The sequence below is a fragment of the Columba livia genome, chromosome 1 (genome assembly GCF_036013475.1).
Source record: "Columba livia isolate bColLiv1 breed racing homer chromosome 1, bColLiv1.pat.W.v2, whole genome shotgun sequence".
NCBI classification, from domain to species: domain Eukaryota; kingdom Metazoa; phylum Chordata; class Aves; order Columbiformes; family Columbidae; genus Columba; species Columba livia.
In genome coordinates this window covers 211956378-211984165 of record NC_088602.1, presented here as the reverse complement: position 1 = coordinate 211984165, position 27788 = coordinate 211956378, and the positions used below count along the sequence as shown (strand labels likewise).

Sequence of the window (27788 nt, the reverse complement as noted above, 5' to 3'; positions counted from 1 at the left end):
TGCCATACAGCTCGCTTACTTAGCAGGGATTGCTCACAGTGCTCACCCAGGCTGTCGTGTTCATGGAATGAAGAGGTTGACTCGTCGTCAGGTTGCACACAGCAGGAAAGGTCTGTGTGAGATGCCCTGCGCCCGCAGGCCACCGGCGTTCAGGGTCCGTTCTGCTTCCCCACGGTCTCCTGGAAGGGGCTCTAGGCTGCGGCTCAGGCCCTTCCCTCGCTGGAGCCCGGAGCAGCCGCTCTGCTGTGGCTGGGGTCGAGCGCATCGCTGCCCAAACACGGACCTGTGTTGTCCGAGTGTTTTGTGGCAGACCCGCGTTCAGCCTCCCCGCTTTCCCTGTTCCTTTGGGTCCTCTACGGTTCTTCCTGTGCAGAGAAGCCGTGGGATGGGTGGTAGGCAAAGCAATACTTAACATCGGTCTGAAACGCTGCGGCTTTACTGAGCCGAGCTGCTGCTTGGCCAGCGCAGCCCGAGCGAGCGCGGGTCGGTCCCGGCCTGGGCAGCTCGGCGGCCGGTTCCTCGGCTCACCAGGATTCCCTGGGAAGCTTCCGGCTGGAGAACGTTTGGTCAGTGCCCGCGGGACTTCGTGTTAACTCCTGGCGGGCGTCAGGCGGTCACCGCCGGGCCGGGAGAGGGACCGGCCATCTCGGAGCTGCTCGGCGCCGCTCGCTGCGCGGGCCGTTGCCATGCGCTGTCCCTGCGGTGCCGGGAGCGCGTTTTCACCTCGGGGTTACCGACTGGGTGAGCTGAGGCAGAACAATCGTTGGCTCCGCGTCCCCGCGGGAAGCAGCTGTTACGGGTCCATCTGGCGCGATCCGCGGCAGCGAGCGCGGGGCCGGAGCTGCCGAGCCGCTCACCTCTCTGCCTCCCTCTCTTTCAGGTGGCCATCATTGCAGGAAATTTCGAATTGGCTGAAATCATCAAAACCCACAAAGAGTCTGATGTTGGTGAGTTTGATCTTCCTTCCTCCCCTCTCCTCCCCCTCTGACCCTGCTGTGTGCTGGGGGCAGCGTGGCTGTGTTCCTGCTTCCCTGGCTCTGTCCGTGGCGGGCGCTGGAGCCGCAGCTCTGGGCTGGTTGGGTCTGGGGGCAGCAGGACAGAGCTGCTTTCCCCGGGGCCGTCGGCATCCAGTTACTTTGTTCAGTCCGGGGTTTGCTCGTGAGTGCTGAGGCTGCCAAGCTAAAGAATTAACGGAACCGTTAGTCCCAGGAGCTCTGAGACGCTCTTCTGTGAAATCCCTTTACCGTTATCTCTCTCCGTGCAACCGCCTCCTGCCCGAAGCCTCTTGGTCCTGCTGGGCTGCGAAGCGACTGGTGCACGGGGAGACGAGCTCTGTCCCAGCAGCGGCCGCGGCCACGGAGCTGCCGCTCTGTCGGTAAAAGGAGCAAAGGAGCCGCTGTTCTGGTTGCACTTGCTTCTTTATGGGGGAGTAGTTTGGGGTTTTCCGGTCGGCCCTTTTCCTTACCGTGTGTCTTCTGTGGATATGCGACGTGTGTCGTGCAAAACTGAGTTTTAGGTCAGAGACAAAATCAACACCTGTTAAGTTTTCTTGAATTATTCCGAGAATTGGTTCAGAGCCCTCCAGAGCCACGGAGGAGCCGGGGTGAAGAGCTAATTCTTGGCGTGTGCACCTTCACAGAAGGTCAGCAGCCGAAAAAAGACTTGTGGAGTTAGAAACAGCCAGCAAGTGCCGGGCTTGGCTCTTGGAAGGGGCTGTGGATCTGGAAACCTGGCCCCAAGGCACCTTTTGTCACCTCCTCCCTCAGGTGGCTGTGGCCGATGGGTATAAACGGCTGCTGAGAACTTGTGGGGAGGTGGAAGAGTCAGAAAGGACATGGGGAAAAGCCTGAAAATTCCATATAACTACATCAGCGAAGGGTGCTCCCAAGAGAGCCACCCCGTTAATGCCAGTGGCAAGTAGTGACCGTCGGTGCTGGGAGAGGGCTTGGACTGGCTGACCTCCAGAGGTCCCTGCCGGTCCGAGTCCCTCTGTCATTGAATCTCAGTCTGTGATTGACTGGCTCAATTCTTTTTATTGAAAAAGAGCATGAAAACGTGTCAGGTAGAATGAATTGTTCATGTTTTAGATATGGCTTTTTATATAAAAATAGGTCAGGTAACAGTTGCAGACTAATCTCGAGCAAACCAGCAGGTCCAGATGGTTTCCACCTGGGGTCACGGGAACTGGCAGATGAACTTCCCAGGAGAGAAGAGATTGTTCTCCGAGGTTCATTAGGAACGGAGAGGTGCACGTTCTGACCAGAGGACGGGCTGGCGTTACCGGGGTGCCGTGGCCTGGCCTTTGCCCCAACAGCGCAAGGAACACGGACACGGAGGCGCTGGGGGGACGGGGCAGCGCTGTGAGCGGCAGCGTTTCTCCCGGGGCTCCCAGTGTGACACTGCGCTTGTGTGGCCGTGAGGCGGGACCCGGCGGCCCTGCCGCCAGGAGCACGGGGAGGGGACCCGCCGGGAGGAGCAGGGATGCTTAGCGGGAGATTTGGCCCCGTCCTCAGGACAGCCCTGAGCGTGCAGCTGCACTTCAGGCTCCGGGAGCGTTCGTCTGTGTTGGGGACGTTCCTCTGCGCTGGAGCTGTTCCCACTTGCTGTGCTCTGTCTTACACTGCAGAGCAAGTGTGAACTGAATTTCATGTGCAGATAACCCAGAAGCTGTGTTTCAGAAGAACACCCGAGGTGCCCCATGTGCTGAGGGCGTTCATCCCGCGGGTCCAGCAGGCTCCCCCCGTGTGGGGTCAGGAGGTGGGTGTGGGGTGGCCGGGGCGGCCGTTCGCAGCCGGTGGGTGCAGGACACCTCGCTCAGGCTTCACCACGCTCCCCGTGCACAGGTCCCATCCCTTCGGCTCTGCAGGGACCGAGAGCCGCTCGCTCTGTCACAGCCGCGGCACTGGCGCTGGGGGGGCTCAGAGCGGAGGCTGCAAACCTGGGGAGGGAGAGCGTGCTTGTACGGTAGAAAACGTTTGTGCAGGCTGTGGAATTGGGCTGTTCCATGGTTTCTGGTTTTTAGCTTGTCCTCGTGTTTCCTGGGTCAGGCAGAGGGTGCCGTGAGTGGCACCTGCTGTGCTTTGTGTTCCTGGTTGGACCAGAGAGGCTGGATTGTGAGGACTTGTTGGTGCCCCCACAGCCGCTCTGCGGCCCGGCCCGGCCCCGGCTGCTCCGCGCAGCCGCTGCTGCTCTGTCTGCACGGTGTCTGGGGGTGGCGGGGCAGCGCGAGCCCTTCGGCAGCAGCAGGAGGTCTCGGGGTGCCGCAGGGCCTCGGCCCAGCCGCTCCAGGTGCCTGCGGAGGTGTTCTCAGGTGCTCACTGCTCATGTCTTGGGGAGACACCCAGGCCAGGGTGCTCCTCTTCCTGTCCGCAGGGGGGGTGCTCCTCCTCCTGTCCCCAGGGGGGGCTGCTCCTCCTGTCCCCAGGTGGGGGCTGCTCCTCCTGTCCCCAGGTGGGGGCTGCTCCTCCTGTCCCCAGGTGGGGGCTGCTCCTCCTGTCCCCAGGTGGGGGCTGCTCCTCCTGTCCCCGGGTGGGGGGCGCTCCTCCTGTCCCCGGGTGGGGGGCGCTCCTCCTGTCCCCAGGTGGGGGCTGCTCCTCCTGTCCCCAGGTGGGGGCTGCTCCTCCTGTCCCCAGGTGGGGGCTGCTCCTCCTGTCCCCGGGGGGGGGCGCTCCTCCTGTCCCCAGGGGCGGCTGCTCCTCCTGTCCCCAGGGGCGGCTGCTCCTCCTGTCCCCAGGGGCGGCTGCTCCTCCTGTCCCCAGGGTGGGGCGCTCCTCCTGTCCCCAGGGGCGGCTGCTCCTCCTGTCCCCAGGGGCGGCTGCTCCTCCTGTCCCCAGGGGCGGCTGCTCCTCCTGTCCCCAGGCGGGGGGGGGCGCTCCTCCTGTCCCCAGGGTGCTGCTCCTCCTGTCCCCAGGGGGGGCGCTCCTCCTGTCCCCAGGGGGCTGCTCCTCCTGTCCCCAGGGTGCTGCTCCTCCTGTCCCCAGGGGCGGCTGCTCCTCCTGTCCCCAGGGGCGGCTGCTCCTCCTGTCCCCAGGGGCGGCTGCTCCTCCTGTCCCCAGGGGCGGCTGCTCCTCCTGTCCCCAGGGGATGCTCCTCCTGTCCCCACTTCTCCGAGGGCCCTTCCAGCCGCTCCGCAGGGATGCGCTCGGACCCCAGTGACCGTGGGCCTGTGCAGGGGTGACCTCACTGGAGAAATCTGATCCTCTGTGTCCTGAGTTGGAAAGATTCCTCAAAAAGCTGGTGATGGAACAGTAAATTTTTAAGGCCAGAGTGGCTGGTGTTGCAAACTTGTGATGAGAACAGTAAAGCTCGCACGAGTCTGTACGAACATTCTGGTAAGAGCTCTTGCCCAGCATACAAATCTGTCCGTGACACTGACTGTCACCTTGGCAAACCACAAATAGCTTCCATTTCATTATTTTCTTGATATAGATCAGGTTGACCGGCTTCTGAACCATCGCATGGTTTTATTTTCAACATTGACTGTTTCTAACATTATTTTTAGAAGTGTGGGCTGAATTTAGATGCATTTTCCCCTAATATCCTGTGGCTGAACAGACGATGGTACCGTTTGCCAGGGCCGATAGCTCTGGTTATTTCAGTTCTCGTGCTCGCCGCACTGAGCTTGGAGCCCGTTCTCAGCAGTTTTGTGTCGGGACTCGGGTCGTTTCGGTGTCGCTGCCTTTGGAGGAGCAGCCCTGTGTTGTACAACCTCTGCTCGTGTTTCCCCGGCGCTTCATCCCCCATCAGGCTGTGATGGAGCATCCTGGGATGATCCTGCCTCAACAAACGCCTGAGATTTCATTGTGTTCATACCCTTTCTTGTGTGTTGTAGAATCACAGATGGTTTGTGTTGAAGGACCTTCCCAGCCCCCCAGTCCCCCTGCCATGACAGGGACATCTTCACCAGCTCAGGGTGCTCAGAGCCCCGTCCAGCCTGGCCTGGGATGTCTCCAGGGATGGTTCATCTACCACCTCTCTGGGAACCTGGGCCAGGCTCTCACCACCCTCAGTGTACAAACGTTCCTTACTCGTGTCCAGTTTGAATGTACCACCTTCACCACGGTGGTTTGACCCACGTCGCTGCCCCCGCCACTGTGTCACCTCTGCTTTTACTGCCCATGACCTGTATCTTTCCTAAGCCATTGATAAATACAGAAATATAACTACTCCTGTACCAAGAACTGGCACAGTGGGTAAGACTGGAAATATTCCCAGCTGTTGTTCTGCATTAACAGTTCTTACCGGGTCTGTTGAAACGTGCTCCGGTAAGTTGTCCACAATCAGAACAGCAGAGGGCCGGCAGTCTCACCCAGCCTTATGATGTCAGCCGTTATTTTTGTCAGTGAGATCTGAGCTCTCAAAGCCATCCTGGCTGATAGAAATTAAACTCGCATTGCTTGTTATTAATTGAGAAGTGTCCTGTTCCGTGTTTCCAGGCTTTCGTGGCAGGGACACGAAGCCAGGCTCTGCATGGTGGTTGGAATCATCCCAGGGCCCTTCTCAAAGCTGCCTCCCGTCCCTGGAGCTGTCGGAGGCGTTAGAGCACAGGCCAGCGAAGCAGAGCGCTGGATTGCCAGCTCCTCCGGCCGCGGCCGCGGCGGCTCCCGCCCGCCCGTTGGAGCGCCCGCCGCTGCCAGCGCGGCTTGCGCCGTCTCGGGCTGCTGGGGGAACGTTTAAACGCTCTCTTTTGCTCTTGGCTGCGTTTTTTGCCAGCGCAGAGGTGTGCGTAGGGATTATTACAAAGACAGATCAGAAATACGCGTTAGATTTCTCTGGTTTTCTGCCATCACTGTTAATTCGTGTGCCGCCCGTACCGGGTCCGAGCAGTCGTCAGGATTTCCCCTGGGGGTGGCGGTGGCCGGGCGGTCCGAGCAGAACCGCCGTGTGCCGGACGGAGCAGGGCCAAGAGGAGTGGAAACGCGCCCGGCTCTTGCCATGGACGTTCCCAGTGCTGGGGCGGCTGGGGCTGATGGGTCTGTGGGGAGGGAGAGGCTGGGGTCTGTTGCAGTTCCGCGCGCTGCCAGCGCGGCTCAGGATCGCGTGTAGGGAAAACGGGCGGCTTTGATTAACTCGTGGGTTTAGAGCTCTCAATGTAGGTTTTGCAAATGCCAGTAAGATCTGAAGGGCTGGCACTGAGCAGGACGGGCAGAGAGACCCTCGCTGAGGTGACAGGGAGGGACAGGAGGGTGACAGACCCTCGCCGAGGTGACAGGGAGGGGACAGGAGGGACAGGAGGGTGACAGACCCTCGCCGAGGTGACAGGGAGGGACAGGAGGGTGACAGACCCTCGCCGAGGTGACAGGGAGGGACAAGAGAGTGACAGACCCTCGCTGAGGTGACAGGGAGGGACAGGAGGGTGACAGACCCTCGCTCAGGTGACAGGGAGGGGACAGGAGGGTGACAGACCCTCACTCAAGTGACAGGGAGGGACAAGAGAGTGACAGACCCTCGCTGAGGTGACAGGGAGGGACAGGAGGGTGACAGACCCTTGCCGAGGTGACAGGGAAGGACAGGAGGGTGACAGACCCTCGCTGAGGTGACGGGGGGGACAGGAGGGGTGGCCCCGCGGGACGGGCCAGGGCCACAGCGTCACAGCTGAGGGGCGGATGGAGGGGGCCGGAGAAATGGTTGGATTGTGACTTTTTCAATCGAAAAGCTACAGTGAGGCTGCGTTTCCTGTCAGCGCACGAGCGCCGGGCCGGGCGGCTGGCGCTGAGCGGTGCTGCGCTGCCCCGCCGCGCCCTTCCCTTCAGCTTCCATTGCTGGGGTCTACCCGAGCAGCCCCCGCAGCCGCGGGAGCCGCCGTCCTGCCGCTTTGCTTTGTAGTTTTCCACTATTAAAATGTAAATGTGGCCTCTCAGCTTGGAGCTGCGGAGACATTTGCACTCCGCGTGCTTTCGCTCTTCTACATGAATATTTAACACTGAGCCGGCACATCTAAATAACCTCTGAGCGTTGATTACACTGTGGCTCATTAGGCGTCTCTGGGGTTGCTGGAGCGTGGCCGCGGTGCCCGCGCGGTGTCGGGGGCCGCGGTGTCCCCGGGAGCACCAGCCGCGTCCTGGGCTGCCGGGCCGGCGCAGCGAGGGTGACTTTGGGCCGGGGGCCGCGTGTTCCCCGCGCGGGGCAGCAGGCAAAGGGGGGAGCGCCGGGAGCGCCGGGGCTCGGCTGTGCCGCTCCGAGCTGCGCTGTCATGGTAACCAAAGTGATTCATTTCGCTGGGAGAAACCCAGTAAACATACTTTGATTAAACTCTTGAGAAGGTATAGAAAAGAATCTTCAAAGCTGATTGTATGAACCGCACAAAGTATTTTTTCTTTATTGCCTTCCCTTGCCTCCCTTCCCCAGGGGGACTGGATCTGGGGGTGGGCAGAGGAGACCCGTGTCCCGGCTGGCTGGCTGGCAGCAGCCTGGAGCTGTCCTGGTTGGGGTCCCTGGTGTCTGCAGCTCAGGCGCGGTGCTTTAGTGCCGGTGTTACGGGTTTCAGGCAGGTTTGGAGCAGGAGGAGCTGGTGGCGCAGCGTGCGGGGCTCTGGCCGGGGACTGCACTCCCTGGGGACGCACACACGCTCCCTGGGGACGCACACACGCTCCCTGGGGACGCACACACGCTCCCTGGGGACGCACACACGCTCCCTGGGGACGCACACATGCTCCCTGAGCCTTGTTCCCAAACCTCTCAAGTGCCTCGTGAGTGTCCTGAGGACAGGGAGAGCCGGACAGGGCTGCTGTGTCTGCTTTTACCTGTTGGGGCTCCCTCGAACACGCCGCTGTGGCTGCCCCTGTGGCTCTCTGCTTACTGGCGCTGCCCGTCCCCTCCTGTCCCTGTGGGGACAGTGTCCTGGAGCGATGTCCCAGCTGCAGGCCCTCTCCAGCGCTCTCCCCCAGCCGCCTTCTGGCCCGGAGTGTGATTTCAGTCCTTCAGGCTGCTGTGACAGTGGGTGACACAGGGCAGGTCCTGTCTCAGTGACGCGCCGGGGCTCGCACAGAGCGTGAACGGGGAGAGTGGCCTGAAGGAACCTCGCTCAATGTCCTTCTGACCAGAAGAGGACTCAGCGCCCTGTAAACCTCATTTTTGGCTGTGGTGCTGGAGGGTTTGACCTCGGCACCAGTGGGGCGCTGGCACCATGGTGTCCTCGCTGGCACGGCACTGGGGCTGAGTGCCGGCCCGGCCACAGGACAGTGTGGGCAGCGGCAGGGGCTCCTCCTGTGTTCTTAAGACTTTAAATGGGGCTGGGATTGCTGCACGTTCTGGAGACCTGGATGTAGCTGCACAGACGTAAAGGGCGGTTGTGACCACGTGGCGGGTCTGCGTGTCGTTCTGTGCCGGAGCCAGGGCCCGCGGTGGCCGCGGTCGCCGCAGCGCTCCTGCCCTGGGAGCAGCCCTGCTCCTCTGCCTCGGAACGGCAGAGTTACTGCAAGACTGTTGCCGTTGGACACACGGTGCTCCCCAGCGTGAGGAGCGAACAGCAAATCCCGCATTCGGGCTGTGGGTCCCTCGTTTGCCTCTCCCGGGAACGGCCAGTGAGGATGCCTGGGGGCTGGAGCGCCGAGCCGGGCCCCGCCGTCCTCCTTCGCTGCCGTGTGCGCTGGCCTCGATTTCCACCTGCTGCAGCCTCGGACCTGCTCCGGTGCCTTTGCTGCCCTTGTCACTGTGCCAAGGGCTGATCTGCTGGACTTCCTTGTGCAAATAGTGCACACCTAGCACCCTTCCACAGCAGACTGTCTCCACTGGTGTTTCGGGGGCTGTCTCAAGGCTTTGCCCCAGCCCCCGTCTCATGCAATGTGTGGGTATCTCTCCTGTCCTTTCTGCCATCTGGCTGTGACACAATCTTCTTTTCCATGTTTCTGCCATGTGCAACATTTCGCCTCCCTTGCTGTCTCCCTCTTGTTGTGTATGGCAGCCAAGAACATGGTTGTATCTCTCCAAATAGATCCCACTCCTGTCATGAGAGCAGGCGCAGGCTGTGCTGTATCCACATGGCAGAGCTTCCAGCCTGGCTGGACATAAGCCTGTGATTAGATGAGGGCTTTGGAAAAGCTGCGGAGCACCTGGGCAGAGAAGTCGTGCGTTGCTGACATGAGCGGGGCTGGACCCCTCTGCTCTCCCTCCTCCTGCGGAGCTGCCCGACGCCTGCTCGTTGGCTTTCCCGGGCACTAGTGGCGTTTCTGCCTCTCTAACCTCTGTGTAGCACATCCGATCTCGAGCCGGCTGCCTTCCCGCCGCCCCGAGCCGGCCCGGGGCAGCCCCGGCTGGGCAGGGGAGGTTTCCATCACCCGAGCCCTGCGCTTGGGCTCCGCCGGTCCCTGCTCTCCCCGACCCGCCAGCGCAGGCTTGGCCGCAGCCGCTGGCCTCGGGACGTGGGCCTGTGCTCGGACACCCGGGAGCTCCGCGATCTCAGCGTGAGTCGGCTGGAAGTCTGCGCTCCCATGGAAGTGCTGGAAAGCGGGTTTTTCACTCATTTTTGGGGATTTGTGCGAGTCCCTTGCCCAGCAAATGAAATAGCCTGAGTCCCGCCTCATGTGTGGCTGCTGTGCGCTGGGACCAAAGTAAAGTGGCACAGGTAGCGCAGGTGCATCCTGCCTTTCGGGAGGCTGCCTTTGCAGCTCAGCCCCGAGGGATTAGAGGCACGGCCTCAGTGTGGGTGAACCAAGAGGTGCTTTGTCTTGGCGAGGCACTTACGTTTACAGTTAGTGTCTGTTGTACACGCGTTTAACTTTCCGTTTTAATTGGCTTATGCCAGCTGTCCACACGCTCAAAGTTATCTTACAATTGGTCTACTTAACCTTCCATGCGCTCTAGCAATTTGGCTAGCGCATTGTAAATATCTTTTCTTGTACAGAAACATTCTGCTTTCTCATTCTATTTTGATCAAGGTCATTCCCGTAACTCAAGGTGACCGTCTGTAGGATACTCCACCTAACACCATCCTCCTAATGTGCCTCTGGAGTTAAACGCTCGGGAAACTTTGGCTTTAGAACGCATTATGTGACCTGGATCCCTTCTCCTTCACTCCGTAAATGCTGTGTTGTGCTCCAGGGGCTCTCGCCGTGCTGACGGGCAATCAGTGAGTAGCAGGGTGGTCCCGGGCCCCTCTGCTCCTGCTCCCCATGGGAGGCTGGCACAGAGGTTGTGTTCTCCTTTGGCTTTAAGCCAGGTGCTGTAATTCTGGTGTTGAGAGGGAGCTCTTGGAATACCTAGAATGATGAGCGCTCTTGTGTCGGGTGTGGAAGTGGGTGACCAGGCTAAATTAAAGCACTTGCCCTGACCTGTGTCAAGAATTATAGCGTACGTGCTCTCGGCAGCGGGTCCTTGCGCAGGCCGTCGGTGTCTCGCTGCTGTGGGCAGCGCTGGCTGGGCGCTGTGCCGCGCTCCCGCCCCCGTCCCCTGGTGCGCGGTCTGTGACTGCGGGGACAGCGGGGCCGGGCCGGGCTGCGGCTTCCCTGTGCAGCCGAACCGGCAGGAGCAGCCGGGACCTGCACAGGCCGAAAGGATCTCCCGCCCCTTGCTGCTTTCTTCCTTCTCTGCTTTTCTGTGGTTCCTCTCTTTTCCAGGCCGCGCTGGACGGGGCTCTGAGCTGGGTGGGGGTGGCCCTGCTCGCGCCAGGGGGTGGACTGGGTGGACTCCAGGGTCCCTTCCAGCCCAAACCAGTCTGTGCTTCTGTTCTTTTCCGCTTTCATTTGTCAGGTTGGTAAAAGCAGTTCACCATTGGGGTTGTTTTGCAGTAACCTTGCACTTGATCAGTTCAACATACAGTTATGATTTTTTTTCTAAACAATTAATATCAAGGAACTAATGATTCATTTATAAAGCACTCTAAAGTGAGCCCAGGCCATCTCCTGCTCTCTGGAGTTTTCATTACTACACTTTTATTTCTTCCTTCCTTGGTTAAAGTCGGGACCAGCGATGCTGAGCCTGGTCACGCGTGGAGGAGCGATGAGCCCAGCACCTCAGCACGGGTCTGGCTCGAGCTCTGGCTTTACTGGCCGTTTTTGCCTCCTGGTGGCCAGGCCGTGCCGGGCAGGGGCGCGGGTCATGTCTGTGCTGAGCGGGAGCGCGGTGGCTTGGCAGATGTTTCTAGATCTTGAACTTTTTCTTGCTGAATATTTCCCGTTCACCAAATTTCCCGTACGCCAGGGCCGCAGAGCTGGCGGCTCTGCCCTGTGCCGCCGCGGCTGATGGGGCGCCGCTGGGGCCGCGCTCCCGTCACCGGGCAGCTCAGGTGTCAGCCTGTCCTGGGGAACAGCCCCGAGCTCTCGGCCTGTGTCACGTTGTTGTCCCGCGATCGCACGGTGCCACCGGCGCTGTGGGTCCCGGGAAGCGCGCTGTCGGTGTGCGCCCGACCAGTAGGTGCCTTGGCCTTCGGTTTGGAAGGTTTTCAGGCCCCTGACTTTGGTGCTTTTATCATTAGGCAGCATTTGGCACTTTTACTAAAAGTGGTTCTATACTTTTTTCCAAGAACTTAAAGTTCCTGACTCGCCTTGGTTTGCAAACAGCTCTTTGACACTTGCATGAAACTTTCATGTGTTTCCAGCAGCCGTTTCCAATTCTTGGCAGTTTTCGGATCGGTGCCGTGACTTGCCTCCGTTCCACGCTGCTTCTCTGACTTTTTGAAGCGGTTTTCTATGAGAAGTGGTGTAGCACAAAATGAAACGTCTCCTGGAGACGTGTTGTGTTTGTGGGTGACAGATGGGCCGGGCCAGCAGTCCTGCCCAGGCTGTTCGGTGTTGCCTGTGGAGCGGCTGTAGGTGGCCGGACCGGAGCTCCCGGCCGCGTGTGGCGTGTGCCAGACAGGCCGTACACCGGTGTCCTGCGGTCCTGCCAGCGCCCAGGCCTGGATCCGCGGCACGTTTTACCCCGGCACCGCGTCACAGCCGCAGCCTGGCTCAGTGTCCTTCGCTCCGACACCTCCTCTTGCCTGTGGTCTCCGGGTGACGTTCTGGCCGGTGCTGGTGTCGGGTGGCCGGGGCGCGGGCGGTGCCGCGGCTGCGGGAGGCTGGGAGCTGGACCGAGGCGCCGCGGGGGGCGCGGATGCTGCCGGCAGAAATTCCCCTATCACGTGGTCGAAACTCATCGGAGAACAAATGCATTGCGTTGCTATGACAACGGGAGGATTTACAGCAGCTTGAAATTCTTGTAGTTTGAACCTAAAATATTCCTTGGAAAAATATTCTGCGTGTGGCTGTGCCGTGCAGCGGGAAGGGCCCTGGGGCTGGGTCCAGGGTGGCTGGGTCTGAGGCCTCGCTCGGCGCCGGGCATGGTCCTGCCCGGACCCGCGGCTGCGCCCTCGGCGGCAGTCACCGGAGTGTATCCGGGCTCATGTGCGTTGCTGACACTTGCTGTGGGAGGGGTGGTGTGGAAGGGTGAAGCCAGGGTGGTCTGGATGTGGTGTGGAAGGGTGAAGGCAGGGCGGTCTGGATGTGGTGTGGAAGGGTGAAGCCAGGGCGGTCTGGATGTGGTGTGGAAGGGTGAAGCCAGGGCGGTCTGGATGTGGTGTGGAAGGGTGAAGCCAGGGCGGTCTGGATGTGGTGTGGAAGGGTGAAGCCAGTGCGGTCTGGATGTGGTGGTGTGGAAGGGTGAAGCCAGGGCGGTCTGGATGTGGTGTGGAAGGGTGAAGCCAGGCTGGTCTGGATGTGGTGTGGAAGGGTGAAGCCAGGGCGGTCTGGATGTGGTGTGGAAGGGTGAAGCCAGTGCGGTCTGGATGTGGTGGTGTGGAAGGGTGAAGCCAGGGCGGTCTGGATGCGGTGTGGAAGGTCTTGTCAGCAGGGTCCCACTGCATTTGCACCAGAAACCATTTGGATATTGTCAGCTCTGGACGTTGCCACACATCAGCCCAACTTTAGGCACATTAAGGTTCAGGATGGAAATGGATTCATTAAACAAAATTTGGGAAACTACATCTTTCGTGGCCCGGGGTCTGCAGCGCGGTGGCTGGGCTGCAGGGCCCTGTTCCCCACGGCCGCTCGGTCCCCTGTCCCCGTCCCGCTCCCCTCGCAGAGCTGCGGGCACAGGCGGGACTTTGTGTCTCCGGGGTCCCCGGTGGCCCGTGTCCTCGCACAGCCGCTGGGCGAGGCTGGTGTCGGGCAGGGCGGGTAGCAGCGGGTGTTTTATTCTCTGCGTTGCATTCTCTAGGCTTGAACTTGGCACATGCCTGAAGCCGTAGCCTCAGGCCTTCCCTGCCTCTGAACAGAGCAGGCCGAGGCCGTGGATACTGCCAGTGTCCATGTCCCATGTGTGCGTTGTCACCTCTGAACTGGGGTGGCAGCTGGAGACGGGCTGGCAGGGCCTCGCTGGTGGCCCCGGGTGCCCTGGCCCACCCTGCTCCCTGCTCTGGGAGCCTCCTCGATGCTTCCCGAGATGCCACCTCCGTACTGTCCCCGCGCCGGGCTGGCCGACCCCGCGCCGGGCTGGCTGACCCCGCCTGCTCCCGGGCAGTGCAGGGACCGGCGCTGGAGCCCAGGCCGCTCCTGCCCTCCAGCCCAGCTCCACGTGCTTTCCCGGGCTCCTGCTTTGCCGCCATCCTCCAGCCCGCCATGGCGGCCGACACTGGCTCCGCTGCGTGAGCAGTAGCTAACGCCGCTCTCCCGGCTCTCTTGCAGTGCCTTTCAGAGAAACTCCCAGCTACACGAAGCGGAGACGGATCCTCGGCGCTGGCGGCCTGTCCTCCCCGCGCATGCTGCAGCGCTCGGCCAGCGACAACAACCTGAAGGCGGAGAGCCGGGCGTCCTACTCGCCGGTGCCCTCGCTGCGCAGCCTTCCCCCGCAGCTGCTGGCGCAGATGCAGGAGGCGGCGGCGGGGGACGGCAGCCTGGCCAGCTCCGGCAGCGCCCGCAGCGCCCACAGCCGCTCCCCGTCCCTGCAGCGGGTGCAGGAGGAGAAGGAGGCCGACCTGCCCACGCTCCGGAGGAGCAGCCGCGGCAAGGCCAGGTGAGGCTCGGGGTGGCAGAGCCGGGCTGGCTGGTGCCGTGGACGGTGGGTCGTCACCACTGGAGCCCCTCCCGGGGCCGGGCAGCGGGTGGGAGTAGGGTGGCCGGTGCAGCCCCTGCCTGTGCCGCAGCGAGTGGGGTGGCTGGGGCCCGGAGCACGTGCCAAGGGGCTTTTCTCCATCTTCTCCCGGCCCTTGGTCTAGTCTCGGGTCTCAGAAAAATGGTGAGTACATCAATGGCACGTTGTGCTTGTCGTTGCTATGACAATGAATGCATCGTGAAGACTAATACTTCGAGGTTGCACATTGCAGATAAGCCAACACCCAATGAGTCCCCAGCGACCTGCGGTTATTGGGTTATGGGCGCTCTGTCTGCGGGCCTGGGGTGGCATCGCTCTGCCGAACCCTCTGGCCGCCCTCGCCGGTGTGGGGAGCCCTTCCTTGTGCTTCGTGTGGTTTCCATGGCCGGAGGTGCGGGAGGGACATGGACCTCGTGTTCCCCTGCTGCTCCCTGTCACTGACCGTGTGCGATGCGAACGTCGGCTCTGACCCCGCTCGCCGCTGCTGGTACTCGTCCTTGCTCTGCTCTGGGGGTGCCTGCTGCGCCCCTTGGCCGGCGGGGCTGCTGCGGACACCTCCATGGCCAAGGGTCCCTTTGGTGACACGTGGTGTCAGGCTCTGCTTCTGCAGGTCGTGGAGCGGGGGAGTGCTGCTGAGAAACGGGTACCTGAGGAGTTTGAACTGGGTCTGCATCAGAGCTGTGCTCACTAATGACCGAGAAATGGGTTTGCGCGTTGAAGAACCGTTCGGCAGATGGCAGCTATTTACATTAACTGCATCGCAGAAGCAGCTCTGAGGCCCTTGAAGGCAATCTAAAGAATTTGGGGAAAAGGAAACATGTCAGTGAATTAAAAATAATGAAAATAAATGTAAACCAGGTACTAGAGGGGGAAAAAACCAAACCTCTTGGGTACCTACTAGGATTCTGAATAGTTTAACTGCAGCAGAGTTGCAGGATGTTTTCTGGGCAGCTGGGTGGAAGGCTCTGCTCGGTGTGCAGCTGCAGCACGGCGCGCAGCGGCGCTGCCTGACCCGACCGTGCTGGCTGATGAGATGGAGGACAGTCCCATGCCTTGGGCCAGATCAACGGCGACACCTCTGAGCGCGGCACCCTGGGCCGGGCGCTGCCAGATCAGCGCGAGTTAAAGGGTTTGGAGATGCAGTGGGAACGATCAGGAATGAGAAAAACCTCTCTGCTTTGAAGAGAGATTTAGGAGAGTGGGACTGTTACCTTAGAAACGGGATGAATAGGAGGAAATATGTTAGAAATACTGAAAATGCTGAATGGCTAATCAGAGGGAAATCGGGAACCTCTGCCTGTTCCATGGCACAAGGAGAAGAGAGCGTGCGATGGAATTAATGGCGGGGGCCCTCAGAACCGGGATGAGCAGTGGTTTCTGCACCCGCCGCTTGCTCGGGAGCTCAGCGCCTCGGGAGCTCAGCGCCTCGGGAGCTCAGCGCCTCGGGAGCTCGCGGCAGCCGCGTGCGCGGTTCGGTTGGAAAAGCACTAGGAGGCTGGTGTGGGTAAAAAGTACCCTGGGCTGTTACAATCCATAAGGTTTTGGAAGTTTTCTCAAAACCCCCCGGGCAGGTGACAGGGAGGCAGGAGGAGGCGGCTGGGGAAGAGGAGCCCGACGCAGCCAGGTGGGGGTCTGGTGCGGCTGGGAGAGCCGCTGTCTGTGCTGCCGGCAGAGCCCCGGTGGCTGCGGCCCCGGCTGCTCCCCAGAGCGCGGGGATGCTGCTGCGGCTCCTCGCGCCTCTGCGCAGAACCACCAAACACCTGCCGAGCCCTGGCGCCGGGGCTGGCACACCCGGTGCCGCCCGGTGCCAGTTGGTGCCATAGCCCAGCCGGTACCCGAGCGGCCAGAGGGCAGCAGCTGCCTCCACGGCTCGCTGCCCAGCGCTGCTGCCCCGTTTTCTTCAGTCTCCTGCTTTCGCAAACTTTTAAAGGGTTGCTGGAGGTGGCTTAATTATTCCTAGTCATGTGCACTTCAGAAAATGCATATAAAAATGCATTTTTCTCCATTATTTTCAGATAGTTGGGTGTTTTGTCAGAGACGGCAGGATTATGAAAGTGGTGACACTGAGTTTGGGGCGGTGCGAGTCACACGGCTGCCTCCGCCGTGTTCTATGGCTGGTACGCCTGGCAGGCTCGGAGCTGCTGGATTGCCCAGAGCTGGTCTTGGCGCCGTGAGGAGAGCAGGCGATGAGCCCGAGGGCAGGAAAAGCAAAGCTGCCGATGGGACAGCGGCGTGTGACCCCACAGCTGCTGTCCCCTGTCCCCTCGCACCAGGGGGCTGTGAGCAGGGCAGAGCGCAGGGACACTCCAGTGCAGGGCGGTGTCACCGTGGTGTGGGCATGAGTGGCCGGAGAGTCCTGGAGGAGCAGAGAGGGGCCCGGCGCCTCCTGCCCTCCCGTCCTGGCCGCGGGGGCTCCTGGCGGTGCCGGGGGTGTTGGCAGTGCCAGGGTTGTCAGCTCTGCCGCCCTTCCCGTGCTGTCCCCGTGTCACCAGCCCGCGGTGGCCGGGGCGCTGCGTGGGTGCTGTGTGGGCGCTGCGTGGGTGCTGCGTGGGCGCTGCGTGGGTGCCGCTCTCCCAGTCGCGTGCGCTGATGTTCTTCCAAAGGACACAGGTGTGCACGCACAGTTGCTGATCAGCGTGAAGCCGTGTGCTAACAAGTGCTTAGAGCAGCTAATTGGTAGCGGTGTTTGGTGTGACCCGGTGTTTCTCTCACCCGCTGTTTGGCCTCGTCGTTCCCAGTGTACTCGTGCAGCGTTGATGGAGCTTTCGTTTCCCGCGGGGCTGGGAAGAGCAGCGTGGCGATCCCTGGCTCATCTGAATGCTCGGTTCCCGGGGACGTTGTATTTTCAAACAAGAAAGCCTTCGCTTTGCGATGAGTGACAAGGCATCCGTAAACACGCACAGTCCTCTCACATCTTCCTTCAAAAGTCTTGCAGAAAAATTGATTCTGGGTCAGATTTTTATTAGAGTAAACATCAAGTAAATTTAGTGTCTGCAGCGTTGGCCCAGAATTCTTTATTCTGAGGGCAAAAACTCCCAGCAAAATTCTGATTGTTTTGCAAATATATTCAGGATAGCAAAGAGAATTTACACAAAACCTAGTTTAGCATTAGCGTTTCATTGTATGCAGAGAGGGAGTGCAGAAGCACCTCGCGCTGCCCTGGGAGCAGGGGCAGGGGCAGGATGGGTGCGTGTCCCGCAGCCGTGGGCTGTGCCGGCCCGGCCCAGCGGGACAGCGGGACACGGGCAGGGGGTGTGAGCCGGGGGTCCGTCCCTTGGCAGGAGCGGGCTCAGCCGGCCGGGCTGCGAGGCGCCCGGGGCGAAGGAGCTGGGCGGTGCCCAAGGTTAATGCAGCCCGGGGCACTGGGTGAGCCTTGGCAGGGTGTCCCCAGCTGCCTTTTGGTGGTGGTTGTGCTGATAACCTGCACCGGTGCCGCTGCTGCCGGGGACACTGGCTTTGAAGCCCGGCTGTGCTGTGGATCAGCGGGGTGCAGGGGAGTGGGGGAAGGGGCTCCCTGCAGACCATCGGCCGTGCCCGTCCTGCCTGTCCGCGGGGTCCCGCTGATGGACGTGTCCTGGCGTTTCCTCGCTCCTGCCTCTCCCTGTCCTCGCCACCGGGAAGTTTCCTTACATCTGATCCGAATATTCCTTCCTGTGGCTCGTGACGCCCCGTTTGTCGTGCGGAGGTGCGGCGAGGAGCTCGCGGCGCTCCCGTGCGCGCTGCAGGCTGCCGGCCGCGCGTCCCTCGTGTCACCTCTCCTGCCACCTTCCCCCCCTTCCCCAGGGCCCCGTTCCTGTCCAGGCCCCGCGGTCCCGCAACGTGCGCGGGGGCGGGCGGCAGCACGGGACTGCGGCGGCAGAGCCGCGTTGGGTGTGTGTCAGGCTGTGGCTTTGATAGCGCAGCGTGTTGCGTTTAGTGACACGGTGTGATGTGTGACTCATTAAGTGTGTGATGCCTCCACGTTTTTTCTCCCTCAGTCCCGCCACATCACCCGTGCTTCCCTGTCTGAGTCCTTGTGCAGTTGATGATTCCTGCATAGATTTTAGTACCTGCAGTTTATCAGGATCCCTTGAAACCCTAATCCTGTTTTTGGGGTATTTCGCAGCCCCTCTGCGCTGCCTGTAGCTGTGGCAGGGAGGTCTGCGCTGCCTGTAGCTGTGGCAGGGAGGTCTGCGCTGCCTGTAGCTGTGGCGGGGAGGTCTGCAGTGCGTTGCTGTTCTGCCAGAGGGCACGGGGCCCCAGGTCGGCCATCGACAGGAGCACCGGGAGCCGTTCTGCTCAGGGGAGCCGGGGCTGCCGGGAGCCGGTGACGGCTGTGCTGTGTGGCTGTTGGTGCGGCCGGGAGCCGGTGACGGCTGTGCTGTGTGGCTGTTGGTGTGGCTGTTGGCGCGGCCGGGAGCCGGGATGGCTGTGCTGTGTGGCTGTTGGTGCGGCTGTTGGCGCGGCTGGGAGCTGGTGACGGCTGTGCTGTGTGGCTGTTGGTGCGGCTGTTGGCATGGCCGGAGCCGGTGACGGCTGTGCTGTGTGGCTGTTGGTGCGGCTGTTGGCGCGGCCGGAGCCGGTGACGGCTGTGCTGTGTGGCTGTTGGTGCGGCTGTTGGCGCGGCCGGGAGCTGGTGACGGCTGTGCTGTGTGGCTGTTGGTGCGGCTGTTGGCGCGGCCGGGAGCCGGTGACGGCTGTGCTGTGTGGCTGTTGGTGCGGCTGTTGGCGCGGCCGGGAGCCGGGACGGCTGTGCTGTGTGGCTGTTGGTGCGGCTGTTGGCGCGGCCGGGAGCTGGTGACGGCTGTGCTGTGTGGCTGTTGGTGCGGCTGTTGGCGCGGCCGGAGCCGGTGACGGCCGTGCTGTGCCGCTGCCGCCAGCCCGTGTGTCTGTCCTTGACAAAGCCCCAGCTGTCACCACGTTGCTGCCTCCTGGGCAGACACAAACACTCTGCCTTGTTATTTGTTGCGATGTGTTTTTCCAAGAAGTGAAGTGGTGATATTTCTTTAGCTTTTCTTCTCTCCCTTTTTGGCCATTTGTAACTTTCCACTCTTTTGGACACACTCTGTGTAACACAAGCCTTCAAAGGATGGCCTCAGATGTCCTCAGATTGCTCCTGTCTGTTCTTAAACTTCCTACCACGTGTGTAGTCAGGCGCATCCAGATGTTCTTAATTAATTCCCACTTCTAGTGTCCAGGTAGGGTCTTAACTCTCTGCCTCTGAAATCTCACGGCTGGGCTCTGATTTAAAGATGAACAAGTATTGAGCATAGGGGTCTTTTTAGTTTCATCCACTGAAAGCTTTCCCCCTCTGCAGTCAGCTGGAGGAGCACCAGCGGTCCCCAGCGATCCCCAGCAGTCCCCAGTGATCCCCAGCAGTCCCCAGCAATGTCCAGTGATCCCCAGCAGTCCCCAGCAATGCCCAGTGATCCCCAGTGATCCCCAGCAATGCCCAGTGATCCCCAGCAGTCCCCATTGATCCCCAGCGATCCCCATTGATCCCCAGCAGTCCCCAGCGATCCCCAGCAGTCTCCAGCGGTCCCCATTGATCCCCAGCGGTCCCCATTGATCCCCAGCGATCCCCAGCAGTCCCCAGCGGTCCCCAGCAGTCCCCAGCGATCCCCAGCAATGCCCAGTGATCCCCAGTGATCCCCAGCAGTCCCCAGCGATCCCCAGTGATCCCCAGTGATTCCCAGCAGTCCCCAGCAATGCCCAGTGATCCCCAGCAGTCCCCAGTGATCCCCAGCGATCCCCATTGATCCCCAGCAGTCCCCAGTGATCCCCAGCAGTCCCCAGTGATCCCCAGCGATCCCCATTGATCCCCAGCAGTCCCCAGTGATCCCCAGCAGTCTCCAGCAATGCCCATTGATCCCCAGCGGTCCCCATTGATCCCCAGCAATGCCCAGCGATCCCCAGCAGTCCCCAGTGATCCCCAGCAATGCCCAGTGATCCCCAGCAGTCCCCAGCGACCCCCGGGGTCTTTCTCTCGCTGCGGTGTGTTTGCGGAGCGATACCGGCTTCTCTCCCTGCCGGCGTTTCCTCTCATGCTCGCGCTGTCCAGACCTTTGCTTCTCTTGCCTTGTGCGTTTCCCTTACGTGTCCCCGCAGCAATCTCTCCATTTCCCCGTTCACGCAGCGTGTTTGAACTCAGCGACTGTCTTGTGATTTAGCTGGTTTTGTACTTTGCAGCTCAGGCATCCTTTCTGCTGGGATGGGTCTGAGCTCCGCTTTCCTTGGCTTCCCTGTCATGGGACCATCTAACAGTTTGGGTTGAAGGGACCCCTGGAGGCCACGTCCCCCTGGGCCGACCCCTCAGGAAACCTCGTCTCCAGCGTTCGGGAGTGTATAGAGCTTGGCCTCCCAGTGCATCGCTCATGTTTCACTGGTCTTTCTGGCTTTCTTCCTGTGAAGTGCCCAACACTTGATTGTTCCAGCCAACATTACATCTGCTTTCATGTTTTCAGCCACTCGGAAGCAAAGCACTGAAAGAGCGTCTGTGGCTGTAAAAATAAATGGTAGTGAATACAGTCTGAGAGCTGGCGGGACAGTCCTGATCCTTCCCGGCCGATGTCTGATCAACGCAGTGTCCTGCTATCCCCATGGGCAGGATCGGAGCGCACAGCGCAAGGCTGGGCCGGGTCAGTGGAGATCTGCTGGGCCCGGATTGAGTCCGGTCCCTGCCCTGGAGAGCAGGACACGTGCTGAGGAAGCAGGATGGCCGTCCTGCCTTGGCCCTGTCCGTGGCGTCCGCGCCCAGGGCCGCGTGCGCCGGCGCGTCCCGCTCGCACAGAACCCGCGCGAGCAGGCTGCGGTACGCAGCATCCTTCCCGGCGCCTCCCCGAGGTTCCCGGCACTTTGCTGCCTTGAACAAACATCCTTCTTCTGAAATTGCTAAAACTGCAGCTATAGCATCAACTGGAACCCGGGGACTTTATTTCTAATATTCTTGACCTCTCCTTGGGGGGTTTAATAAAATAAATGCCTCGTCCCAATCTCTTTTTTTGTATTATTACTTTTAACAGTGTGAACTGATTCGCTATTCCCAAGCCCTTTCTTTTCCCTCAGCAAAGTGAATGAGATCTTTGCCCTAAGACTCAGTGGCTGGTTTCTTTATTTATTTTTTAAAAGCCTCAGACAATTTGTTTTCCATTCCTTGCCTTTGAAAGGGCTGGATCCGTTTGATTTGTTCTACCCGCATCAGGGATTTGAGGAGCAATTACCTCCGTTTGCTCATTCCCCGGGTTCCAGCCGGGCGGCAGCTGCTGCTGTGCGGCCCGCGTGCTGCGCCTCGGCCCCCAGCGGCTTCCCCAGCATGAACCTGGGGAGGGGGCCTGCAGGTGGGTGGTGCACAGGACACCCCCTCCCTGTGCTGCTGCTCCTGGGCTCACCTGGCTGCTCACGGTCCCAATAGCACCGAGCAGCGATACCAGCGCCGTGCCCGGCGCTTTGGTTGTGGGGTTTTCTTTTGGGGTGGGGTAGTGAAGAGCGTGGGTGGGGGACCTCTTGCTCCTGGTGTGACACCGTAGTCCAAGGCAGCTCCACCAGGAAGCAACCAGATGGACGGCGCTTTGCGGAGAAAAACGGTGAGGAGACCCTGAGTCCGCAGTTGTCAGACTGGAGACCTTGCGCGGGAAATATGGGGTGTGTGCCAAGGGGTTACGGGGTGTTTGCCAAGGGGTTACGGGGTGTTTGCCAAGGGGTTATGGGATGTTTGCAAAGGGGTTACGGGATGTTTGCAAAGGGGTTACGGGATGTTTGCCAAGGGGTTACGAGGTATCTCCAGAAGGGTTACGGGGTGTCTGCAAAGGGCTTACAGGGTGTTTGCCAAGGGGTTATGGGGTGTTTGCCAAGGGGTTACATGCCACGGGTAACTCATGTTGCAAGGGACATCTGGAAGTTGTCTGGTCCAGCCGCAGAGAAAAGCGGCTCCAAAGGCTCGTTGGTGAAGCAGCTAAGGGCCGTGTCTCTCGCGGGTGTGCTCCTGCCCCGTGCCGAGGGCTCTGGGCTGGAGCTCAGCCCGAGGGTGCGGGGGCAGCCCCGCGGCTGGTCCTGAGCTCCGCCGGTGCCTGGGGAGCTGGGGACCCGCCTGGTGCCCAGGGCTTGGCTGGCACTGCCAGGGTCACCGTCCTGCCGTCCCCGGGACTGCACCCTGTCCGTGGGACGGTCCCAGCTCAGTGGCCCTTGGGGTGACCTGGAGCCGGCTCCCCTCGCCGTCCCTGTGCGGCAGGACAGAGAGCGGAGCGTCACCTGCACCGCGGGTCTCTGGGTGAGCTGCTCCCTCCACGCGCTCAAGCCGCCTGAAGTAGCTGGGACAAATGCCTTCTAAGTTCTGATAAAGCAAAGGCGAGTCTGAGCCGTAATCAAGCCAGATTACCTCCCTGGCAGGCCTGTTTGTCTCTGTAATAGCTTTTTCTGTTTGCCTCAGTGTTCCCTTAAGAATGTACGCTGTCAGCTGGGATACCAGCGAAGCTTCAGGAATATTTATCTTAGTTGGGCGAAATTAAAGCGGGACTAGATCAGACGAGCAGAGGCACCCAGCAGATCCCGGCTGTGCCTGGACGCCACCCTCGCCACCGAGTCCCACCCGTCGGCCAGGGTGCTCTTACAGATATGTGCAAAGATCCGTAGCAGTTCATGCAGTGCATGCAGCTCTTGCAACAAATATAGCTCACCAGCCGAATTATTAGCAGGGCCTTTGGACGGGCTTTCATGTGTTCACTTGGTTAAAACGTTGACTTTTGTATCTGAAGGCTACACCGCAGGGTTTGAGGAGCACGGCAGAGCCTGCGGGATGCTCCCGGGGAGCGGTTTTGTTCTGGGTGACCTGGGCGGCCCGGCAGCGCAGGGAGGTCTTGGCGCGGTGGTGCGGGGAGGAGACACGACAGGCTGGCGGTAAATCTGATCTGATGTGTGCGGGAGACGAGCGCCGGGGCGGCTGCTGCAGGGCTGGCAGGGCTTGACGGGCTGGGGAGCTGAAGTTCGAACGTCTGGCGTGATCCAGAGCTGCCGTGGAGACAAACCCCGGAGCCTGGGGTGCGTGCTGGGGGCTGCCTGAGCCCGGCGGTGGGAACGGCCCCGCGGTGAGAGCCCGTGGTCACGTGCCCGGTTCCCGCCAGAACCGGTGGCTCGTGGTGATCCCCCGGGACCGGGACCGGTGGCTCGTGGTGATCCCCCGGGACCGGTGGCTCATGGTGATCCCCTGGGGCCGCTGCCTCCAGGGCGCACGGGAGAAGAGGCTGCACTGCGTTCATCTGCGTTACAGAAATAGTCACCTTTCAGAAAACGTGGAGTAGTGAATGGCACAGTTTTACTGGGCTCGGCATCTGGAGGGGGGAGAGAGAAACTGAAAGCACTCACCGTGCCCACTTCAGACGGGGAGTTCCAGGAAGATCACAGAAATTCATCAGAAAGGCCTGAAAAGGCAAAAGCCGTAACAGCATCCGAAGGGCGAGTGGGAAGCGCTGGGTGATGGGGCAGAGCTGCGAGAGCGGGTCACCAAGAGGCAGCGGAGCTCGGCGGGGGGCTCTTGGGGAGGAAAGGGGCCCCGCGAGAGGGGACCGGGGTCTGGGGACAGTGAGCAGCCGAGGGTGAGGAGAAACGTCTGCCGCAGGAGCCGTTTGTGTGGCCGCTGGCGGGATCTGGCACGGTCGCTGCGGTGAGGTCCCGGCGCCGGGCAGGAGGGTCCTGAGGAGGGTTCCGGTCCCGAGCTGGGCGGGCAGGTCGGGCGCTGGGAGGGGAACCGTGTCCCCTGCGCAGGGCGCGCGGGCCACGCGAGGCGGCGGAACCGCCGCTGGTGGCTGCTGTAATGGGTTGTGTTAGCAGGGGATTTCAGTTTCGCCAGTCCAGAACATTAAAACCTTACATTGTCAATGTTACAGTGAGGTACAAATAACACATTAGAGTGGCTTTTTGCCCCCCTTATTAGGTGTTTTAGTCTTTTTGATAGTACAGGGCCAGGAGCAGCAGGATGGATGATGGAGATGGTGGCTAAAGGCAGAACGGGAGACGAGAGTGGGGAAGTAGAGTGAGGTGAAGCAGACGCTGACCGGAGCTGACGCTCAAGGGGCGTGAGAGTTCATCAGCTTTCCCCTGTGGGAGGGAGGTTAACGTGGAAACCAGGCACTTCTGGGTGGGACGCAGAGCAATGCCAGTACCCGAGTGAAAATAAACCGTCCTGTTACAAGTGGCGCTGCAGTGACAACAGTGCAGCACGAAGGCTGCTGGTGGGGTCGGCCGGCAGCTGGAGGATGCTCTTGGCGTTGGCTCCAGACACGCAGCCCGGGCGGGCAGGACCAGGCACAGTCCCTACACACCAGGGCTCGGGGGCCTCAGAGCCCCCCGAGTGGCTCCAGAGCCCCAATTCTGGACAGTCTGGGGCTCGGGGCCCTCAGACCCCAGGGCTGCTCTCTCTGCCTCCCTCGCTCCGCTGCTCTGCAGCGCTGGTCCCAGCTCAGTCGTTCTGTACTAGAGGAAGCTGTGAGACTTCAAAGGCCGATGGAGTTCATTGATAAATACGGGCACTGTGTGCTGTGAGCAGGAAATTCAGACAGCTTCTCTATTTTGCTGGATTTTAAATTAACTGCATTCCCACAGGCTCCCTCGTCAGTGCTGCCATGAACACATCTCTGCTTTTTTATGAGGAGTCATTAAAATACAGAGCAAAACATCAGAATGTATAAAACGAGGTGGAAAATGATGTCAAGACCATGACGATGCTGTCCGGTCATTCAGTGGACACTGTCACTTGGCTGGAGCGCAGCCGTGGTGAGCGAGCAGGGGACAGGAGCAGGGCTGGGGGCGGGCGGCGGTGCTGCCCAGGGGGCGGCTGGTGGCGGTCTGTCAGCTCAGGGGGGTCTGTCAGTCTGTCAGCTCAGGGGGGTCTGTCAGTCTGTCAGCTCAGGGGGCTCTGCTGGCGGAGCAGCAGCCAGCTGGGGGTGTAGGGGTTTGTGTGGAGGGGAGGAAGTATCAGTGACACTGAGAGGTGTCCTTTGCCCCGGCTGCACCGCGCAGCTCCCTGGCTCATTTCCCACCGCTGGTGCTTGCTGTGATCTGTTGCGATCTGCTGCCTATGACTCTCGCTTGCCACTTGGCACTCACTGGCCAGAGGGCTGTTCTCTTGGTCCCCATGGCCGGTCGGGGTCTCCAGCCCAGGGGGCTGTTCTCTTGGTCCCCATGGCCGGTTGGGGTCTCCAGCCCAGGGGGCTGTTCTCCCGGTCCCCATGGCTGGTCGGGGTCTCCAGCCCAGGGGGCTGTTCTCTTGGTCCCCATGGCTGGTCGGGGTCTCCAGCCCAGGGGGCTGTTCTCCCGGTCCCCACGGCTGGTCGGGGTCTCCAGCCCAGGGGGCTGTTCTCTTGGTCCCCATGGCTGGTCAGGGTCTCCAGCCCAGGGGGCTGTTCTCCCGGTCCCCATGGCTGGTCGGGGTCTCCAGCCCAGGGGGCTGTTCTCTTGGTTCCCATGGCTGGTCGGGGTCTCCAGCCCAGGGGGCTGTTCTCCCGGTCTCCACGGCTGGTCGGGGTCTCCAGCCCAGGGGGCTGTTCTCCCGGTCCCCATGGCTGGTCGGGGTCTCCAGCCCAGGGGGCTGTTCTCTCGGTCTCCACGGCTGGTCGGGGTCTCCAGCCCAGGGGGCTGTTCTCTTGGTCCCCATGGCTGGTCAGGGTCTCCAGCCCAGGGGGCTGTTCTCCCGGTCCCCACGGCTGGTCGGGGTCTCCAGCCCAGGGGGCTGTTCTCCCGGTCCCCATGGCTGGTCGGGGTCTCCAGCCCAGGGGGCTGTTCTCTCGGTCTCCACGGCTGGTCGGGGTCTCCAGCCCAGGGGGCTGTTCTCTCGGTCCCCATGGCCGGTCGGGGTCTCCAGCCCAGGGGGCTGTTCTCCCGGTCCCCACGGCTGGTCGGGGTCTCCAGCCCAGGGGGCTGTTCTCCCGGTCCCCATGGCTGGTCGGGGTCTCCAGCCCAGGGGGCTGTTCTCTCGGTCTCCACGGCTGGTCGGGGTCTCCAGCCCAGGGGGCTGTTCTCCCGGTCCCCATGGCTGGTCGGGGTCTCCAGCCCAGGGGGCTGTTCTCCCGGTCCCCATGGCTGGTCGGGGTCTCCACCCCGCTGGCTGTGCAGCCGCAGGTCCCTGTGCCAGCCCCGGGTGGGTGAATCCCGGGACGTCCCGGCCATGGCGGGACCGCCGCATCCTTCCCAGTGCGCTCTCCTGTCCAGCGCTGTTGTTGCTTTCCAGACAAGCTTTTCAACCCACAGAATACTTTTGCCTGATGCTCTTTCTTTCATCTTTTATTTTTTAGCCTTTTTTCCAGGGGCGCCTGCCTGCAGCTGCAGGGTCCCGGTGCGAGTTTCTCGTCCCTCACTTGCTGTTTGCGTGTCCTGTTACCAGAACAGCCCCTGCTCCTCTCTGCGTGCCCGGGGTGCGCTGGCTGATCCCGGGCAGGTTTGGGGGATGTCCTCAGGAGACCCGGGGCGAGTTTTGGCATTGACGTGTGTCCCGGGGCCGTGAGCGGCTGCGTGGCGGTGCTGCGGGCGCGTGGGTGAGCGTCACGAGGCTTTGCAGCGGCGGCTCCTGGCCAGGCCCGGGGACAGCGGCGGTGGCGGCAGCTCAGGCAGGCACTGGTGCTGGTGCTGTCCCAGCCACACGTGCCAGGAAGGACGCGCGGTGCAGTGCAGGCTGGCAGCACCGTTATCTTCTCTGGTGCAGTGCCCCGGTGTGTGCTGGGCTGGTTCCAGCAATGTATTTTCTGGATAGTGACGTGTCACAGCTCTCAGTGTGTGTCTATCTACATGTCCTCTCTACATCCAGCTGCTTTTCCCAAGTGCATTGATAAACCTGTGTCCTGCTGTGATCTGAGCGCTGGGGAGCGAGGCGATACTTCGACTGGAGCCCGAGTTGCAGGGGGCAGCAGAGTCGCGGCGCTCTGCTCCTGTCGCCCTTGGTGACCCCGTCACCTCCCGCCTGGCGCTGTGTGTGCCGGTGCTGTGTGTGCCGGTGCTGTGTGTGCCCGCCGTGCTGCCCACGCGCTGCGCAGCTCTCGGTGCCGGGTCAGCGTGGGCTTTCTTGGTGCTGGTTCAGTGTGGGGTTTCTTGGTGCTGGTTCAGCGTGGGCTTTCTTGGTGCTGGTTCAGTGTGGGGTTTCTTGGTGCTGGTTCAGCGTGGGCTTTCTTGGTGCTGGTTCAGTGTGGGGTTTCTTGGTGCTGGTTCAGCGTGGGCTTTCTTGGTGCTGGTTCAGTGTGGGGTTTCTTGGTGCTGGTTCAGTGTGGGGTTTCTTGGTGCTGGTTCAGCGTGGGCTTTCTTGGTGCTGGTTCAGTGTGGGGTTTCTTGGTGCTGGTTCAGCGTGGGCTTTCTTGGTGCTGGTTCAGCGTGGGGTTTCTTGGTGCCGGTCCAGTGCAGTGTTTCCTGGTGCCAGTCCAGCGCGGTGTTTCCTGGTGCCGGTTCAGTGCCATGTTTCCCGGTGCTGGTTCAGTGCCATGTTTCTTGCTGCCGGTTCAACGCAGTGTTTCTTGGCGCCGGTTCAGTGACGTGTTTCTCGGTGCTGGTTCAGCGAGGTGTTTCCCTGTGCCTGTTCAGCGCGGTGTTTCGCGGTGCTTCACTCGCTGCCTGCTGTGGCTGTGAGGCTGGGCCGGAGCCGAGATGTCACCGCGGCCACCTCGGGAGGCTGTGCCCACTCTGCAGGTGCTGCCAGGAATTAAGCAGCGTTGGCAGCGACTGGCGCAGCGCCAGCGTGGAGTCCCGGTGCCGGCAGAGTCCCGGTGCCAGCGGATCCCTCCTCGGCTCAGTCCAGCCTGAATATGGTGAGCCCTGAGCGGAGCTGCGCGGGG

At 61.3% G+C, this 27788-nt stretch overlaps 1 protein-coding gene across 11 annotated transcripts in view; it reads left to right on the top strand.

Annotated features, from left to right (window-relative positions):
- SHANK3 (SH3 and multiple ankyrin repeat domains 3) overlaps nucleotides 1-27788 on the top strand; it is a 370798-nt gene that overhangs the window by 110185 nt on the left and 232825 nt on the right. For all 11 annotated transcript variants that reach the window (XR_010469752.1, XM_065049482.1, XM_065049478.1 and 8 more), the window contains exons 11-12: nucleotides 881-947; nucleotides 13599-13926. Coding sequence is in view for 10 of the 11 variants with exons in the window: in XM_065049482.1 (XP_064905554.1) it covers nucleotides 881-947; nucleotides 13599-13926 (395 nt within the window). In the remaining variant the exon portion in view is untranslated. The remainder of the gene's footprint in view (nucleotides 1-880; nucleotides 948-13598; nucleotides 13927-27788) is intronic.